At 32.4% G+C, this 20,110-nt stretch overlaps 1 protein-coding gene and 1 pseudogene across 7 annotated transcripts in view; both read right to left on the minus strand.

Annotated features, from left to right (window-relative positions):
• LOC127708520 (uncharacterized) overlaps positions 1-427 on the minus strand; it is a 34,498-nt pseudogene extending 34,071 nt beyond the window's left edge.
• Positions 428-10,604: 10,177 nt separating this feature from the next.
• LOC127709502 (uncharacterized) overlaps positions 10,605-20,110 on the minus strand; it is a 90,164-nt gene continuing 80,658 nt past the window's right edge. For 2 of the 7 annotated variants that reach the window (XR_007985693.1, XM_052215107.1), the window contains one exon: positions 10,605-11,175. Coding sequence is in view for 3 of the 7 variants with exons in the window: in XM_052215104.1 (XP_052071064.1) it covers positions 14,121-14,977 (857 nt within the window). In the remaining 4 variants the exon portion in view is untranslated. Of the gene's footprint in view, positions 11,176-11,895; positions 12,520-13,700; positions 15,609-20,110 lie in introns of those variants that run through there. The other 5 variants (XR_007985692.1, XM_052215110.1, XM_052215105.1 and 2 more) reach the window with 5 other exon arrangements.

A 20,110-nucleotide genomic window follows, 5' to 3' on the forward strand; every position in this document is an offset into this window, starting at 1 on the left:
TGTTTTATTCAAAATACTCTGTTTTACAACCATAACGTCCGAAAAATCTCTGTTCGAAGGTCTGAAATGAATTGCCATTGTAATTTGCAGAGATCACCTTGTAATATTCAAATTTATTTGCTTGGTCATTTCTACTATGTTTGACGAACACGTATGTGAGAATCTTTTTTGGTTGTTGCATACAATTAATATCAATCGAAGGATATCGCTCAGGTATTTCGAAATGACCAACAGCATACGCCAAATCATTTTTATTTAATACAGAACTTGTTGATGTATTTATATTGTTAGAATAACATCGGCGAATTAATTCTATAACAGCTGATTTTCCACTCGAATTACCGCCAATGATAAAATGTGTACCTCTTTCAAGTCTATGTTCCGGATTAAAATGAACAAAATTGTGAAATGCGATAAATCGTATCATGGCTAAGAAGTGTTTTCACACGCTGCAATTAAAACAATTTCATTTTGTTTGTGTTAACACACTGTAAAAAACATCTATCAATTCATATAAAATGAACAGCTTTTTTTAATATTTAAAACATTAAGAATCATTTAATCACTGGATTTTTTAAACTTTGTGTTGTTGGATTAATGTCGCTTTGGCGTATACCAACACGTCTTCTTTAATTCAGTGGGGTCAGAATAATCAATTGTTTTTTTATATGACATGAAAACATTTGAAGTGTTTTAATCAATATTTTAACACGTGATGTTAAAATATTCTCTTTATATATAAATAACTTTAAATCTGTCGATTATGACAAATAAAACAGTGTGTGGTTCTTGTCAATGCCTAACTGTTATGTTAAATTAAACAGTCATTGATTTTTCGGAATGCATTTCATATTCAGAAACTGAGGCTCCAACCGTTCAGTCTTTTGTGGATGTATTGTTCACCAAAGAACGCAGATGAACATATCAATTGACGAGCATTATCTAAAAAGATAAAATCAGCATTGTTTCCCAAACAATTGTCGTGCATGTTTTTAAAAAGAAATGCTTGTTCCTAGAAATAAAAAAAAAAAAAACCATGTCAACGTAATATATCGTGTTTTCATAAAATTAACTAGTCTAAACCCAGCTGTATGTATGTCCAGGCAAAAGCAGATGCCTCTCCTTTGATAACAGAACAGGGGCGTTTCCAGGACATTTGAAAGAGGGGGCGTAGAATACAATCTGCGGAGCGGAGCGAGGCGAAAATTTTTTTGGACCTTTTTTTGGCTAAAAAACATAAAATAATTGTGAAATGCACTAATATAACGGTTCTTTGACTTGGAGCATGTATATTTTATAGTTAAAGTGTCAGGGTTTGATATTTTTTATGCCAAATTCTCTCCATTAATTGTCTATGGTATATTAAAATGATTGGATAGATATTAACAGCAGTAGACCAATAACGAGAAATTTCAAGTTCTAGGGTATAGGGCGTTACTTTACATTTCAATAGTCCTAGGCCAAGATTTTATGAACAGGAGGCGTAATTCCGGTTGCCCTGGTATAGGGTCCATGGGGAAGGTCAGAAGCTCCTGGATTTCAACAATTTAGCATCAAATTATGAAGTATTATAACAGACTCCATGATAGACAAATTGGTGAAAATAGTCTGCCTTCGGATCATTCAAATTATGTATTGATTAACATGTGGATATCAAATCTTTGGAAGAAGTTATAAATTCAGTTAAAAGGTTATATGAAATGGGCATGAAAAATGGAAAATAAATCTTTGACGAAAGCTTTTTCTGAACTTTTGATATATATATATATATACCCGTTTTGTTAAAATATACCTTTTCACTGTTTTTGGTCTTTTGGAAAATGTTGTTTGTGCTGTATTTAGACCCCTTTACCAAGAAATTTGTTTTGCATGCACACGTATAAAAATTGCGGTTTTTATCCAACGCAATCATAGGTTTGAACGTTGTTTTCAATTTAGTAGATATAAAAAGATGTGGTATGAGTGCCAATGAGACAACTCTCCATCCAAGTCACAATTTATAAAAGTAAACCATTATAGGTCAAAGTACGGTCTTCAACACGGAGCCTTGGCTCACACCGAACAGCAAGCTATAAAGGGCCCCAAAAATTACTAGTGTTAAACCATTCAAACGGGAAAACCAACGGTCTAATCTATATAAGAAACACTTATGAACCACATCAACAAACGACAACTACTAAACATCAGATTCCTGACTTAGGACAGGTGCAAACAGTTGCAGCGGGTTTAAACGTTTTAATGGTACCAAACATTCACCCTTATCTGAAACAATAATGTAACATTGTATTTATAATACCCCGTTCTAGATAGTCAAATCTGACCCCTTCCAATGCAAGGCGAAAAAAACATAACCCCATTTCAGACAATTTAGCTGAAAATGCAACCCCGTTTGTCGGAAAATACCCGGTATCATATATATAGCGAGTATCCCCCGGGTAGATGTAGAATGGCCATTGGGGAAGTGTCACACAAAACAACCATTCCATGTATAGATTTACTTACCGCTTTGGTTGTTTAAAAAAGGTGTCCAAGTCACCCATCGGATGGGGGAATCAGTATAAAAGAAATCAGAGTATGTGTTTAATTAATGAATATGATAAATTGCCATATTCAATACAATATAAGCAGATAACGATAGTTTTTTTTTTTTTTTTTTTTTTAAAAAGGGGGGGGGGGGGGCGTACGCCCATTACGCCCTTACCTGGACCCGCCCCTGCATAATATATAGGTAAATATATATACTGCTGTTCAGTCTTGACAATCTTCGAAGAAAAAAATAGTCGAATTGACTTGCTGATCTTGTTTATACAGTGTATACTATCATATTATTACAAAATATTGTGTTTTGTCTATAAAACAAATGTTTCCTACAACTCTTTCGTCGCCCTAAATTAGTCGCAATTTTGATATATTTTCTAGATTTCGATTGTTATATTTCTCCTTTGACGCAGTCAGTTTATGATCTTTTTACTTTAATTGTTCATTAATTTTAAACCCGTCGAGCAAGTGTTTCGGTTACTGGAATACACACCTTTTCTAACGAAACAGTCTTTCGACCTGTAACATCTGCAGTCTTGTTTATATCCTTTATTAACCAAAGTGTACAGATTATTCAGGAACTAGAATCTTTAGCCTATTCTTTTTAGGATACTGCAATATCTATATTTAAAGATTTAAATCATGCACATATAAGCTTTTGTGTAGGGTTTTATCTTAAAATTACTTGAATCGTATATTTTATTTTTAACCAAAATTTGAAATTAAAACAATTAAAAATATAAAAGGTCGACTGTATATATTTTTTATGAAGTAAATACAATCTTGAAGAATATATTCACAACATGCACAACTCTTTTCAAATTAGATTGCTTATATTTCTCTTTTAAGTTTTATAGTACATACCTTTTCCGTGTACCAAGTTATTATGCAAGTAAGAACTATCAACGTATTAAACTTTGTACGTTTTCGTAAATTTTACGGACGCCATCACGAGTTGGTTGACCGTTATGATATATCCGTTTCACAGATGACAGCGGATATGTTAAAATTGTCGTAACTACAATCCGGTCCCCTTTTTCCCGAATGTGATCTACCGAATTAGACTTATCACCGGGTTTGTACAAACATGAGCAACACGACGGGTGCCACTTGCGGAGCAGAATCTGCTTACCCTTCCAGAGCACCTGAATCCAGCTCCAGTTTTTATTGGGGTTCGTATCGCTCAGTCTTTAGTTTTCTATGTTGTGTTTTGTGTAGTGTAGTTTGTCTGTTGGTCGTTGTAAGTTTATTTTCTACTTAAGAATTTGAATGTCCCTTTGGTATCTTTCCCCTCTCCCATATAAACAATGTTATTCTGTCTTATTATCTGATCCTTTAGGAACAAATATCTAATAGCCTCTATTCTGTTAGGAACTAATACTGTAATATTATTCTGGTAAAAATACTATTTCGTAACATTGGGAACTAATTTAATGAAGGAACTTCTAGTCGATGACAGATGATATGGGTTAGATTACTTTCTATTATTATCTAAGTACTGTTTGTGAAACAATGAGTTCTATAACTATGTAATTAAAAATCCCAAATTGCAATACTCTATTTGATAAATTTAAAAAAAAATATATATCTTTATGATCAATAAGTAATTAATGATTTTGACAAAGGTTTTAAATAAGTTACACAAAAGGCAGATATTAGCTTTCGAACAGTGTTTTATAAATTAAAACATAACTAAATAGTATTGCTATACAGCCATGACCTGTACGGCCCCACATTATGTCGTTACTTATATTTTTGCTTTGCACAATATCATGTTTTTCTGTGAATGTTGATGACGTCTATTCCCTCGATCTAATGGATGTGTACTAATTGACATTGTAATTGGCTTTGAACTAATTTCACTAGCTGGGAGTTCTCTCAGATTGGTGTCTTTTGTCAATGTTGTGTGCGTGCTTTGATAAGTCAATCCCTTTTCAACTAATTTCAAAGTTTGTTTTGATGTTGTGCTATTACATAAGCGTACCAAGTTAGGTTGAGGGTTGGGCGCCTGCAAACATGTTTAATCCAGCCGCATTCTGTATATGCCTGTTCCAAGTCTGGAACGTATAATCTAGTGGTTGTCGTTTGTTGCTATATATGGAACACATGGAAGTTCATATCTAAACGTGCCCAATGGTACGGTGGTTTTTGGAAAAGACTGGTTGGACTCACTAAGATTTGACTGAAAAAAGATTTTTGGACGCGCATGTATATATTAACCGCTGTAACAGACACTTGTTGTGAAAATTGAAGCAAACTAAGCAACGGACCGCTTACCTATATATCGTCGGACATGGCAATCCAGAGCCGCTTACGTATGGAATGCAGATTAAGTCTTTCCCGTATCCGTGCATACAGATGATAGAAACTTTTATAGTGCAGTATATATATACATATATATTAACAAACAATCATGAAAATTTGAATGATCAAGTGAAAAGGAGATTCATTCTTACTGAACAATTATTAGCATAATAGAGACGAGAATATTTGACATACTTACGTGAACTTCACCGAGTGTCGGGAAACAACATTTAAACTGTGAAACTATAAGATGTAGTGGTTATTCTTTATTTTTAATGTGGCTAATGTCATACAAACATACATTTGACAACTTTTGTTTCCTTCACAATAGGGGTCATAGGCAATACCACTAGTAACAATTTGATGCCATCCACCGAGTGTATCCTGAAAATTTTAAATTAGACGATCGATACCTTCCGTAACAACCCAAAAACTGAACACGAATTGCACCGGAACTTACGTGGATTTCCGTTAATAAATTGTGTTAAATTTTGAATGATTGAAGTATGATGTTTTTCATTTTTATGTGAGGTCTTCAATGGGGTAAAGCTTCTTTTGTATCCAATTCCGTCAAAAGTTTAAACTGCATACTTTTCAGGAATATATATTAGGCTAATTAGCGTTTTATAAAGCCACATGACCATGTGGAAAAGGTTAAAAGAAATTAGAAGAAAAGACATACATCTGCACAATAGCATATATAGAAAACGAAAAATTCATTAAGACGACCGCCACTAAAATTGAGTTTTGGAATGTTAAAAAATCCATATTCTAGTATACGTAGTAGGTACTATCGTGTTGGTCATGAAAATTCATTCTCTGATTATCGATTTTCACATATAAGTTTCAATGACAATCATGCTTAATAACTGTATATGTGATATCTCGTACCATTTTAGTTCAAGCTAAATGGGATAGATGAATACTATTTATACATCAAACTGAAATATTCAATGAGAAGACATCATCTTATAGCAGAACATGACGTTAACGATGATGCTAGCATTTTTTCATCCCCATTTCCATTCTTAATTTTATTCCTGTGTGGAATCTGCGTAAAACAATATACGAACCAGACGGCGAGTTAAATGAGCACATATGGCTCCCATAGGATTGTTAACTTTTTAACATATGCTACTAATATGTTGTTATTTTAATGTAAAGCAACTTTATGATATCAGATGATTCGGAGATAAAAAGAAACAGGAGATGCGAAAGAGACAATAGAAAAATGAAGAAAAATCTACAGCACTATAAAAAACCGAAAACGATGACAAAAAATATAGCAGTAAACAAACACTACACAAAAAACTGTGGAACAATACTCCGGATAGGCAACCACTGTGTTGCTCATGGAAGGTAGAAATAATAATGATGCTTTATTCGGTGATGTCACAATCGAGGCAAGAGGACAGGATTGCCACGTCTTGCTACGACAATTTGACATATCAGTGGTCATCTTTGACTCAGATATTTCATAACATCCAATCAAATTATGACGTGCGTTAAACTTTTGAAGGTTTGACTGCAACTGTATCATTAGGAACCCATGGTTCAAAAGCTTTCTTGTAAGCAGCAACCACTTTTGACGTGAAGTTTAGTTCTCAAGCAACGCTCGTTGTCAATTTAGAGAAATAAGTCAATATATGAGGATGACTTAATTGTATCTGTGGTATCCTTTTTTCAAATTTGATCACATAGATGCGTTCAACATATTCACCAATTTTTGAATTATGCAATATGAGAACTTCATTTACATTGTAGAACCTGATGTTAAAGCATAATGCTAAAAGATGGACGAAAGATACCAGAGGGACAGTCAAACTCATAGATCGAAAACAAACTGACAACGCCATGGCCAAAAATAAAAAGACAAACAAAAGCACAGATGACACAACATAGAAAACCAAATACTAAGCAACACGAACCCCACTAAAAACTGGGGGTGATCTCAGGTGCTCCGGAAGGGTAAGCAGATCATGCTCCACATGTGTCACCTTCTTTTAATTCATTCTGAGAAGTTTCTGCATGAAGTCTGCCTCATAAGAATTATGGAAGAAAAGGAAAAGAGGAAAGGAGTTGCTGTCAACAAAACAATCATGCATCATGGTGTTTTCAGTGTCAGAAATTTTTGAATCAAGGTAGTTTTCTGTTTACAAAGTACGATTTAATCCTTCCAAGAAAAAAATATTTGTATCTATATAAGCTATGTTATGAAATAAAGTTGGACTAAATAATTATGTGTAATATATTTAATATTAACGGTACCAATTTAACTGCACTTGATGCGTCTTTACAGTGGTCAACTTTGGATGTTAATGTCTTTGGATTGCTGAGTTATTGGCAAATCGCCTGCGTCTCCTTATATTTATGTTTATTTCTATTATATGAATGAATCAGACACATACCACACCATCTTTAATGTTTCACTGTCTGCGCAAAAATGTACCCAGGTAAAAATTATTATAGTAAGATGTTTTATCATAAAAAGGTATTGTATTGGTCTTTTTTATGACAAGCAATACACATTTTCCTTTTCTTTATGGTGAAACTCAGATTTCACAAATAACAAGGTAGGTAATGGTTTTAGTATTAAAAATTAAATTAGTCAAACATTTACTCAATTTTATCATATAGCTATATGGATTTATTTTTATTGTAGAAAGGTTTATATTATATAAAATATTACACCTAGCTTTTAAGATTGCTGTTAGTATTTTTTTAAATCTTTCATATGTTATTGTTTATTTTGTTTTGCTTGTCCTTGTATTGATGTTATCTTTAATACCAAAATTATTGAGTTCAGTAATCTTACACAGATTTTCATTGTATTTCTTTAATTCCACTTATATATTAGTTTCTTTTTATCAAAGAAAATTGGTAATGATTGCGAACCTTCAGTAGTCCCAACTTTCCTAATTGGGTGATTTAGAGGTTGACATAACAAATAAACGTTTGTTTCTTAGTTGACATATAAGTTGTAGACATACCTGTTGACCTATAAATGCCTTTTATTTTTGGGGAGTTATTGTGGTAATGTCTTATTGATGCTTACTATAAATCCCAATTCAACACTGTAAGGGTCAAGCTGTAATTTCCGAATAAGAATGTCCCTATCAATAATAGAAAGATGATGGTCCAATAGAACTTGCAACTTATCAACCAACAAAAAAAATAAAAAAGAAGTAAATATCTATAAATTCGGGATGACAATTTTTATCTTGAATCAATACTCGAGTGCCTGGTTTAAATACTCAAAAGTACTTGAATACTCAGATAATAAAAATACAAAGTGTAACCGTTCGTCGTGTACAAATTCTTTCTTATTGTGTGTGTGTGTGTTGTTTTTTTTATCTTTTATTACTCTCATTTCCCTTTTAAGATTAAAAGTAAGCAATATAAATTGTTTATTTAGATAAAGAATTAATTTAGAATATAGCAAAGTGCTCTTGACAAATGAAATTGTAAGATTTGTAGGATTGCATCATGTTCTCAGTACGGGATTATGATATTGTTAAGGCTACTTGCAGTTCAAAACAAAGAATTTCTATAAATGAGTTACAACTGCACAGAAAAACACTTATCAGCTTGAAAGGATTTATGATTGCGACAGACTAAAATTAGATTTTTGAAACAAACAAACAAGTTTACGGGTACATTAAAATTGGTACCGGTAATGTTATTATGTGAATATTAATAACTTCGAAATTGCAAATAAACATGATCTAAGCAATATTGTAAAGAAGACAAAAAACGGCTAAAATTAAATAGAACCTAAATATCAAGCTAATACGATTACCAAAATTCAGATTGCATTTCTCCGCGGTAGGGAAGAACAGAAAAATAAACTAATTGATGATACCAGGCTTATAATTTCGTACACCAGACGCACGTTTCGTCTACAAAAGACTCATAAGTGACGCTCGAATCAAAAACAAATACAGCTAATGTAATCTATTTCTGGGGGTAGAAAATCCTTAGTGTTTCGAACAATTCAATGTTTTGTAAATGGTAAATTTATAATTATGACCATATCAAGGATAATTTATATCAATACGGAATTGCTGACTACTGGGCTGGTGATACCGTCGAAAGGAATCCTATACTAGCAGAGCATCAACCAAGCAATTGTAAAATTAACTTATCAATGATACAATGTTTATAGTACACCAGACGCGCGTTTAGTCGACAAAAGACTCAAATGACGCTCGAATTAAAAAAATTAAAAGGTCAAATAAGAATCCCGAAAGGTAATGTCAAATACAGCTAAGGTAATCTATTTCTTTATATTATTTGTAATATTCCGATAGAATTATGAATGTATAACTTAGTTTATTACATGTACTGGTACAGTGTAATTTCATTGCTCCTGGTCATATGACTAATTGTTTGCCCGAACATCACAAACATTAATCGTGTAAATTAATAACACAGAAGACACATGTGAATCAAAGTCAAGTGTTTGTCATATGTTGTTTTTACTTCAACTCTTTGAAACAAATTGTATTGGGAGAAAATTATTTAACCTGCATCTGCAGCTTTACAATCAGTACACAAATTTCAAAAATACTTTCTTTCAAGGTTGTGATAGACTAGACTGGGGGTGAAAACATGAATTTACGGAAGTAGGTTAAGGGACACACCTTTTAAGTCATCTTTTCTAATAAAGATATAATCAAAGCTTATTTATAACACAAATTATTTCAAATCTGTATCATATGAATTCTTAAAAAGCATTGGTTAAACAGACTTACAAACGCATTACTGATTCAGAGAGATATTTCGATAAACCCAGCTCTCCCCTCTTAACTGATACGTCTTTGGATACTATACAAATATACTAGCTGTACATTAAACCAGTAAAAACAGTTAAGAAAATATTTGTAAATGACTACAATAAAAAAAAGAAAGCAATGGTTTCCATCCATGACACAAAATCAGTGCATGCACAGCAAAAAAAACAAATAACGCACAGGAACAGCACTTTTATCACTGTTCTTCTTATATCTGAATACTAGATTAATAACTTTGATTTCATCCAATAAATTCTATTTTCTTAAACTAAAACCTAATTGTTTATATGCAATTCGAACTATCAGAAAATACTTCGAGTTTGGTTTCCTGTTTCGGTTTGAAAATTAAATTGCCGAAACATTAAAAGACCACCAAGCAATTCAACTTTTAGTGCCATTTAATCAAAGTTAATTCACGCGATCAAACTTACGGAAAATGTATGTATCAAGTGAAAAATGACAAAAAAATGAGTTCTTTCAGTTGATAAGATAAGTGCTGTACTAATTTTGCCTTTAAATTTGGACTTTAATACTTTCATAAATTCTTATTTTTTAAGTCCAGATCATTAGCAGCTCATGCAGAGGGTAAACCGATTGTGCATTCTCTTTTCGTGTATACAATGTTATAATGTGTTGTTTTAGATGTGTGTTTTATAAAATAGATTAACCGGTATTGCATGTATTGGTTGATAATGTTCTCTTTTTTTTTTTGCCATGGCGTCGTCAGTTTGTTTCGACTTCTGAATTTGAATGTCCCTTTGATTTTATTCGCCTCTTTTTTTCTTGTGTTTGTTTCAATGACATTTTAAAGTTTATATTGCATTTCATATCACTGTTGAATTCATCAATGAAGACTGATAAACTAGGGACAATTTTAGTTGGTGCTATATGACTACTGTCTCATTAATAAATATTCCACATTGCATTATGCTCATATGCGTATGAAAGTCAAAGAGTAAACAACGAAATTTTGAGTCCGCAATGCTCTTCAACTTCGTACTTTATTTGGCCTTTTAAACTGTTTTGATTTCAGTGTCACTGATGAGTCTTTTGTAGACAAAACGCGCGTTTGGCTTAAAAAATGTTATTCCTGATATCTATGATGAGTTTATTTACTTTTTTTTATTCATATGAAAATGTATGTTACTATTATCAGGGCACAGGCGTTATAATAACGTTAACGCCTGTGTGACTTTATAAACAACTTTATTATTAACTATTCATATTGCCGATGTCGCCATTGTCGGGAACAGTACTCCTAAATCTCGCTAAAGCGAGTTCGTCACAGGCATGACAAAAAATGATTAAACCTTATTCCATATAAATTCTGATGAAAAACTACCCCATAAAAAGAGATGAATTGTTTAATCTATACTCATGGTGTTGATTTCTTGTGTCTGGCCTGTATGAATGCCTGTAGCATCATTTGTCGAAGAACTTCCTGATGAATTCTGTTCTTCAATGTCAATTTTCTGCGAAGATTGCACGGAAGATGCATCAAACTCGGGAATTTCTGTTTCGCTGAGTTTTCTTTTTGCACCTTTCTTACTTGTTTTTCTTTTAAAAAGGCAATGCATTCTCCTACCTCTTTAGACTTGTGTATCATTTCATTTGCAATTATTTCGATATCCTCAGAATCGGGATCAGGAATTTTCTTCTTCAATCGATTCTTAATGACAACTTTCGTGTGTTTTATCCTTTTCTGTACTTCGTTCTTATCTTTATTTATTTTTTCTATTTCTACTGAAGAACTGGTATTACATTTTTCTTCTAGATTTTTATATGTAATGGCTGAATTTCTTTCTTCCAAATCTTTCATTTGTTTCCGATATTGTAAATAGTTGTCTATACTATTATACTTCTCATCTCCTTCCTGTAAATCCATACGAAATATTTTAATTACTGCTTTGATTACCGAATCTTCCTGACAGTTATCAAGAATATCAATAAATCTTTGTTCAAGATCACCATTTTTCCAATAAAAAGAACATTCGTTTTTGCTTTCATCTTCATCTTTATTAGCCAAACATGTGCCTCCTTTGACGTCGTTATCAAACAAAATGTATATTTCTTTTTTCATCTTTTTGCAGAATTCTTTCTTTTTGGGCCCGTTACCCGAACCTGACAATTCACGAATATCAGTTGCAAGTAGAAAATGTTTTTGTTTCATCGAAATCCTTTTGTCTCCAGAAATTTTGTCATCGTGAATTAGCAAACGAAATATAGCCTCTACTACTATTTTGTCAGTTTTACATTCAACGAAAAAAATTCGAGAGGAAAAAAGGAGATTTTTCATTTCTTCGGAACGATCACTTTCCCACAACTTAACGTATCCTTTTGGAATTTTGCAGATTGAATGACAGATGTGCATTCAAAATGGATTTTGACGATACATATGTTCTTGACATGGCCCATTTATCGATCAACGAAGGATTGTGGGTAATTATCAAGACTGTTTTCCCTTTAATACCCCTAAGAATTAAATCACGCATTTTCTTGATCATGTGCGGATGCATACCTCGATCTGGTTCCTCAAAAGTTATTGTTGAATAATCTTTGTGTGAAAGAATAAGTGTTAACTGCTTGGCTTCTAGTATGCCTTCTGGTGTTTTCAAAAGTGGATTTGGTGGCAAATCTAGTCTATCAGAATTACTAACTGAAATTTTTCGTTTTAGTTTCTTGAATTGGTAAGGATATACAATATGTTCAGAAAAGTTGATCTTTTGTTTTTCATCAACCATTTCATCATCTTGAAGATGCATTAAAATTTCTGCGCGTTTGCAAGCTTTTTTATAGTTTCTTTTTCTATAGTTTTGTTTGTTATACCTGCTTTTTGTCCACTGAAGTGGACCAATTGATCGCATTGGCAATATACCAACATTACCTCTTCCTAGCCAATCGTAAAGTGTATTCATGGTTTTCAATGCTTCTTTAGAAGTAGATTCAAACTCTTTTGTAATCATGATAAAGAAGTTACGTATTTCATCCTTTTTGCTGCCACTATCCTCTACATTTTCATCTTTTGTGCTGCCACTATCAGTTACTTTTTCTATAACAGCTTTTTCCAGTGTTACTTCTGTGCATCCTTTGCTTTTAAGTTTCTCAAATATACAGATTCATTTGCTTGGTCATTTCTATTATTTTTGACGAACACGCATGCGATAATCTCTTTTGGTTGTTGCATGCAATTAATATTAAGTGAAGGATATCGCTCAGGTATCGTAAAATGACAAACAGCATACGCCAATTCATTTTTATTTAATACAGAACTTGTTGATGTATTTATATTGTTGGAATAACATCTGCGAATTAATTCTTAAACAGCTGTTTGTCCAGTAGAATTGCTGCCAATGATAAAATTTGTACCTTCTTCAAAAACAAGTCTCTGTTCCTGATTAAAAAGAACAAAATTGTGAAATGCGATAGATCGTATCATGGCTTATAATTGTTTTCACAGGCTGCAATTTAAAACAATTTCATTTTGTTTATGTTAACAAACTGTAACTATCAATTCATATAACACGAACACACATTTCGAATAATTAAATCATTAGATTTTTCAAAATTTGTGTTTTTGGATTAATGTCGCTTTAGCGTATACCACCATCTCTTCTTTTATTCAGTGGGGTCAGAAATGACAACTGTCTCTTAATATGACATGAAAATATATGAAGCGTTGATGAGCTGTGCTCTTGTTTTCGTTTTTTATCCATATCTTAACACGTTTGGTTAAATATTCTCTTTATACAATAAATAACTTTAAAAGAGAGGGGCGAGAGATACTAGAGAGACATTCAAACTCATAAATCGAAAATAAACTGACAACGCCATGGCTAAAAAAAAAAAGACAAACAGGCAAACAATAGTACACAAAAACACAACATAAAAAACTAAAGACTAAGCAAAACGAACCCCACCAAAAACTGGAGTCGATTTTTTGTCGATTATGACAAATGAAACAGTGTGTGGTTCTATAAATACTTAACTGTTATATAAAACAGTCCTTGATTTTACGGAATGCATTACATATTCAGAAACTTTTTTTTGGGGGGGGGGGGGGGGGGGGGGTCGAAATTTTGAATCCTCAATGCTCTTCAACTTCGTACTTTATTTGGCCTTTTAAACTGTTTTGATTTCATTGTCACTGATGAGTCTTTTGTAGACAAAACGCGCGTTTGGCTGTAAAATGTTATTCCTGATATCTATGATGAGTTTATTTACTTTTTTTATTCATATGAAAATGTATGATACTATTATCAGGGCACAGGCGTTATAATAACGTTAACGCCTGAGTGACTTTATTAACTATTCATATTGCCGATTTCGCCATTGCCGGGAACAGTACTCCTAAATCTCGCTAAAGCGACTTTCGTCACAGGCATGACAAAAAACGATTAAACCTCATTCCATATAAATTCGGATGAAAAACTACCGGAAAAAGAGATGAATTGTTTAATCTAAACTCATGGTGTTGAAATCTTGTGTCTAGCCTGTATGAATGCCTGTAGCATCATCGGTCGAAGAACTGCCTGATGGATTCTGTTCTTCAATGTCAATTTTCTGCGAAGATTGCACGGAAGATGCATCAAACTCAGGAATTTCTGTTTCGATGAGTTTTCTTTTTGCACCTTTCTTACTTGTTTCTTCTTTTAAAAAGACAATGAATTCTTTTACCTCTTTAGACTTGTGTATCATTTCATTTGCAACTATTTCGATATCCTCAGAATCAGCATCAGGAATTTTCTTCTTCAATCGATTCTTTATGACAACTTTTGTGTGTTTTATTCTTTTCTGTATTTCATTCTTATCTTTATTTAATTTTTCCATTTCTACAGATGAACTGGTCTTGCATTTTTCTTCTAGGCTTTTATATGTAATGGCTGAATTTCTTTCTTCCAAATCTTTCATTTGTTTCCGATATTGTAAATAGTTGTCTATACTATTATACTTCTCATCTCCTTCCTGTAAATCCATACGAAATATTTTAATTACTGCTTTGATTACCGAATCTTCCTGACAGTTATCAAGAATATCAATAAATCTTTGTTCAAGATCACCATTTTTCCAATAAAAAGAACATTCGTTTTTGCTTTCATCTTCATCTTTATTAGCCAAACATGTGCCTCCTTTGACGTCGTTATCAAACAAAATGTATATTTCTTTTTTCATCTTTTTGCAGAATTCTTTCTTTTTGGGCCCGTTACCCGAACCTGACAATTCACGAATATCAGTTGCAAGTAGAAAATGTTTTTGTTTCATCGAAATCCTTTTGTCTCCAGAAATTTTGTCATCGTGAATTAGCAAACGAAATATAGCCTCTACTACTATTTTGTCAGTTTTACCTTCAACGAAAAAAATTCGAGAGGAAAAAAGGAGATTTTTCATTTCTTCGGAACGATCACTTTCCCACAACTTAACGTATCCTTTTGGAATTTTGCAGATTGAATGACAGATGTGCATTCAAAATGGATTTTGACGATACATATGTTCTTGACATGGCCCATTTATCGATCAACGAAGGATTGTGGGTAATTATCAAGACTGTTTTCCCTTTAATACCCCTAAGAATTAAATCACGCATTTTCTTGATCATGTGCGGATGCATACCTCGATCTGGTTCCTCAAAAGTTATTGTTGAATAATCTTTGTGTGAAAGAATAAGTGTTAACTGCTTGGCTTCTAGTATGCCTTCTGGTGTTTTCAAAAGTGGATTTGGTGGCAAATCTAGTCTATCAGAATTACTAACTGAAATTTTTCGTTTTAGTTTCTTGAATTGGTAAGGATATACAATATGTTCAGAAAAGTTGATCTTTTGTTTTTCATCAACCATTTCATCATCTTGAAGATGCATTAAAATTTCTGCGCGTTTGCAAGCTTTTTTATAGTTTCTTTTTCTATAGTTTTGTTTGTTATACCTGCTTTTTGTCCACTGAAGTGGACCAATTGATCGCATTGGCAATATACCAACATTACCTCTTCCTAGCCAATCGTAAAGTGTATTCATGGTTTTCAATGCTTCTTTAGAAGTAGATTCAAACTCTTTTGTAATCATGATAAAGAAGTTACGTATTTCATCCTTTTTGCTGCCACTATCCTCTACATTTTCATCTTTTGTGCTGCCACTATCAGTTACTTTTTCTATAACAGCTTTTTCCAGTGTTACTTCTGTGCATCCTTTGCTTTTAAGTTTCTCAAATATACAGATTCATTTGCTTGGTCATTTCTATTATTTTTGACGAACACGCATGCGATAATCTCTTTTGGTTGTTGCATGCAATTAATATTAAGTGAAAGATATCGCTCAGGTATCGTAAAATGACAAACAGCATACGCCAATTCATTTTTATTTAATACAGAACTTGTTGATGTATTTATATTGTTGGAATAACATCTGCGAATTAATTCTTAAACAGCTGTTTGTCCAGTAGAATTGCTGCCAATGATAAAATTTGTACCTTCTTCAAAAACAAGTCTCTGTTCCTGATTAAAAAGAACAAAATTGTGAAATGCGATAGATCGTATCATGGCTTATAATTGTTTTCACAGGCTGCAATTTAAAACAATTTCATTTTGTTTATGTTAACAAACTGTAACTATCAATTCATATAACACGAACACACATTTCGAATAATTAAATCATTAGATTTTTCAAAATTTGTGTTTTTGGATTAATGTCGCTTTAGCGTATACCACCATCTCTTCTTTTATTCAGTGGGGTCAGAAATGACAACTGTCTCTTAATATGACATGAAAATATATGAAGCGTTGATGAGCTGTGCTCTTGTTTTCGTTTTTTATCCATATCTTAACACGTTTGGTTAAATATTCTCTTTATACAATAAATAACTTTAAAAGAGAGGGGCGAGAGATACTAGAGAGACATTCAAACTCATAAATCGAAAATAAACTGACAACGCCATGGCTAAAAAAAAAAAGACAAACAGGCAAACAATAGTACACAAAAACACAACATAAAAAACTAAAGACTAAGCAAAACGAATCCCACCAAAAACTGGAGTCGATTTTTTGTCGATTATGACAAATGAAACAGTGTGTGGTTCTATAAATACTTAACTGTTATATAAAACAGTCCTTGATTTTACGGAATGCATTACATATTCAGAAACTTTTTGGGAGGTATTGTGGTTTTTTTCTTAAATTGGTGACAAAGAAAAAAGAAACTGTCTACGCCAAACACAGATGGACATTTATATTGCCAAACAGTATTGAAAAATATAAAATCAGCATTGTTTCCCCCAAAAATGTATGATTTTAAATAGAAATGCTTGTTCGGAGAGAAAAAAACATGTCAACGTAATATATTGTGTTTTCATAAAATTGAAGAGTCTAAAACTAACTAGTTGTATGTATGTCTAGGCAAAAACTGATGCTCTTTAAAAAGCAGAGATGATAACAAAATTTATAGATAAACATATATATTGTTGTTCGTTCTTGAAAATCTTTGAAGAAAAAAAATAGTCGAAAGAACGGCATTAATCAATGCACAAATTGATATGACAAGATCGTCTCAAATTTAATTTAACTATTGTCAACTCGCTAATCTTGTTTATACAGTGTATACTATTAAATGGTAACAATATTGTGTTTTGTCTATAAAACAAATGTTTCCTACCACTCTTTCGTTGCCCTAAACTTGTCGCGATTTTGTTATATTTTGTAGATTTTGATTGTTATATTTCTCCTTTGGCGCACTCAGTTTATGATTTTTTTACTTTAATTTTTCGATAATGTCAAACCCGTCGAGCAATATTTGTTGGTAATTGGAACACATACCTTTTCTAACGAAACAGTCTATAGACCTGTAACATCTGAAGTTTGGTATATATCCTTTATTTACCGCAGTCTACAGATAATCCTGGAACTAGAATCATTAACCTATTCTTTATAGGATCGTGCAATGTCTATATTTAAAGATTTAAATCAGGCGCATATATGCTTTTGTAAACGGTTTTATAATAAAATTACCTAAATCTTATATTTGATTTTTAACCAAAATTTGAAATTAACCCAATTAGAAATATAGAAGGTCGACCATATATATTTTTTATGAAGTAAATAAACATTAAAGAATATATCACAACTCTTTTTCAAATGAAATTACTTATATTCCCCTTTTAAGATTTATAGTACATACCTTTTCCATGCACCAAGTAACTATGCAAGTAAGAACTATCAACGTATATTTGTTACTCCAAGCAACAGTTAATGTGTAAACTTTGTTATAAACAATGCCATACTATCATATTATCTGATCCTTTTGGAACAATTATCCAATAGCCTCTATTCTGTTAGGAACTAATACTGTAATATTTTTTTCTTGTGGAAATACTATTACGTAATATTTGGAACAAATATAATAATGGAACTTCTATTCGATGAGAGATGATACGGGTTAGTTCAAATTCTATTATAATCTAAGTATTGTTTACGAAACAATGAGTTCTATAACTATATAATAAAATATCCCAAATTTCAATAGTCTATTTGATAATTTTTTTTAAAATATATCTTTATGATGAATTAATAATTAAAGATTTTGACAAAGGGTTTTAAATAAGTTACACAAAAAAGCAGATAAAAGCTATCGAACAGTGTTTTATAAATTAAAACATAACTCAATTTATTATTGCTATTCAGCTATAAACATTTATGGTCCCACATTATGTCGTTACTTATATTTTTGCTTTGCACAATATCATGTTTTTCTGTGACAGTTTATGACATCTATTCCCTCAATCTATTAGATGTGTACTGATTGACATTGTTATTAGCTTTAAAATAGTTTTCACTAGCAGGGAGTTCATGTTTTAACATGTTTAACCCCGCCGCATTCTGTATATGCCTGTGTCAAGTCTGGAACCTATAATATAGTGGTTGTCGTTTGTTGCTGTATATGGAACACATGGAAGTTCATACCTAAACATGCCCAATGGTATGGTGGTTTTGGGGAAAGAATGGTTGGACTCACCTAGATTTGCCTGACAAAAGATTCTTGGACGTGCATATATAGATAATCCGCTGTTACAGACACTAGTTGTGAAAATTGAAGCAAACTAAGCAACAGACCGCTTACCTATATATCGTCGAACATGGTGATCCAGAGCCGCTTACGTATGGAAGGCAGATTAAATCTTTCCCGTATCCGTTACATAAAGACGGTTGAGACTTTTATAGTGCCGTTATAACAACAACCATGAAAATTTAAATGATCAAGTGAAAAGGAGATTCCTTCTTATTGAACAATTCTTAGCATGATAGAAACACGAATATTTGACATTCCTTACGTGAATTTCACCGAGTGTCGGAAAATAACAATTCAACTGTGAAACTAGGAGATGTAGTGGTTACTCTGTATTGCAATGTCGCTAACGTAATACAAATATACATCTTACAACTTTTGTTTCCTTCACAAAAGGGATCACTGGCTATACCGATACTAACAATTTAATGTTATCCTCCGAATGTGTGAGTGTTAATTAGCTCGTATGGTGTTAGTTTTGGTAAATTGCTTTTCATAATGGCCGGCGTGGTCATTCAAATCAATGTTTGTTTCTTGTCATTTTGCTTTGAACGATAGTTATTGTATTTACTTGTCAATCATCGTACAGTGCAAATTTTAAATAAGACGATCGATATCTTCTGTAACACCCAAAAAGCTGAACACGAATTGCATCGCAACTTTCGTGGATATTCGTTAACAAAGTGTTAAATTTTGGTTGCGACGCTCAAGTCTGATGTCTTTCATTTTTATGTGAGGTCTTTAAGGGAGGTAAACCTTCTTTTGTATCCAATTCCGTTCTTAGTTTAAACTGTATACTTGTCAGGAAGATACATTAGCGTATTATCAAGCATGTCAATGTGGAAAAGGTAAAACGATATTATGAGAAAATCCAAAACATGTTAAACAAACAACAGCGTGACTTACAGGAAAAAAGAAGAATAGACAAACATCTGCACAACAGAATATATAGAAACGAAAAATTGATTAAGACGACCGCAACTAAAAAATTGAGTTTTTGAAGGTTGAAAAATCCATGTTCCAGTAGTGTTGGTCAAGAAAATGCATTGTCTATTGTCGATTTTCACATAATAGTTTCAATATCAGTCATGCTTAATAACTGTATATGTGATATCTAGTACCATTTTAATTGAAGCTTAATGGGATAGATTAGTACTATTTATACATCAAACTAAAATATTCAATGAGAAGACATCATCTTATAGCAGAACATGACGTTAACGATGATGCTAGTATCTTTTCATTTTTCCTGTGTGAAGTCTGTCTAAAACAATATACGAAAATGAGCACATCTGGCTCCCATTAGATTGCTGACTTTCTGTTGAAAAAACGTTTTAACATATGCTTCTAATGTGTTGTTATTGTAATATAAAGCAACTTTATGATATCTGACCATTTCTTTCATTGTATTTTTTTTATTTTACGATGAGCAATA

Source organism: Mytilus californianus, unplaced genomic scaffold (genome assembly GCF_021869535.1).
Source record: "Mytilus californianus isolate M0D057914Y unplaced genomic scaffold, xbMytCali1.0.p SCAF_7, whole genome shotgun sequence".
Lineage (NCBI taxonomy): Eukaryota > Metazoa > Mollusca > Bivalvia > Mytilida > Mytilidae > Mytilus > Mytilus californianus.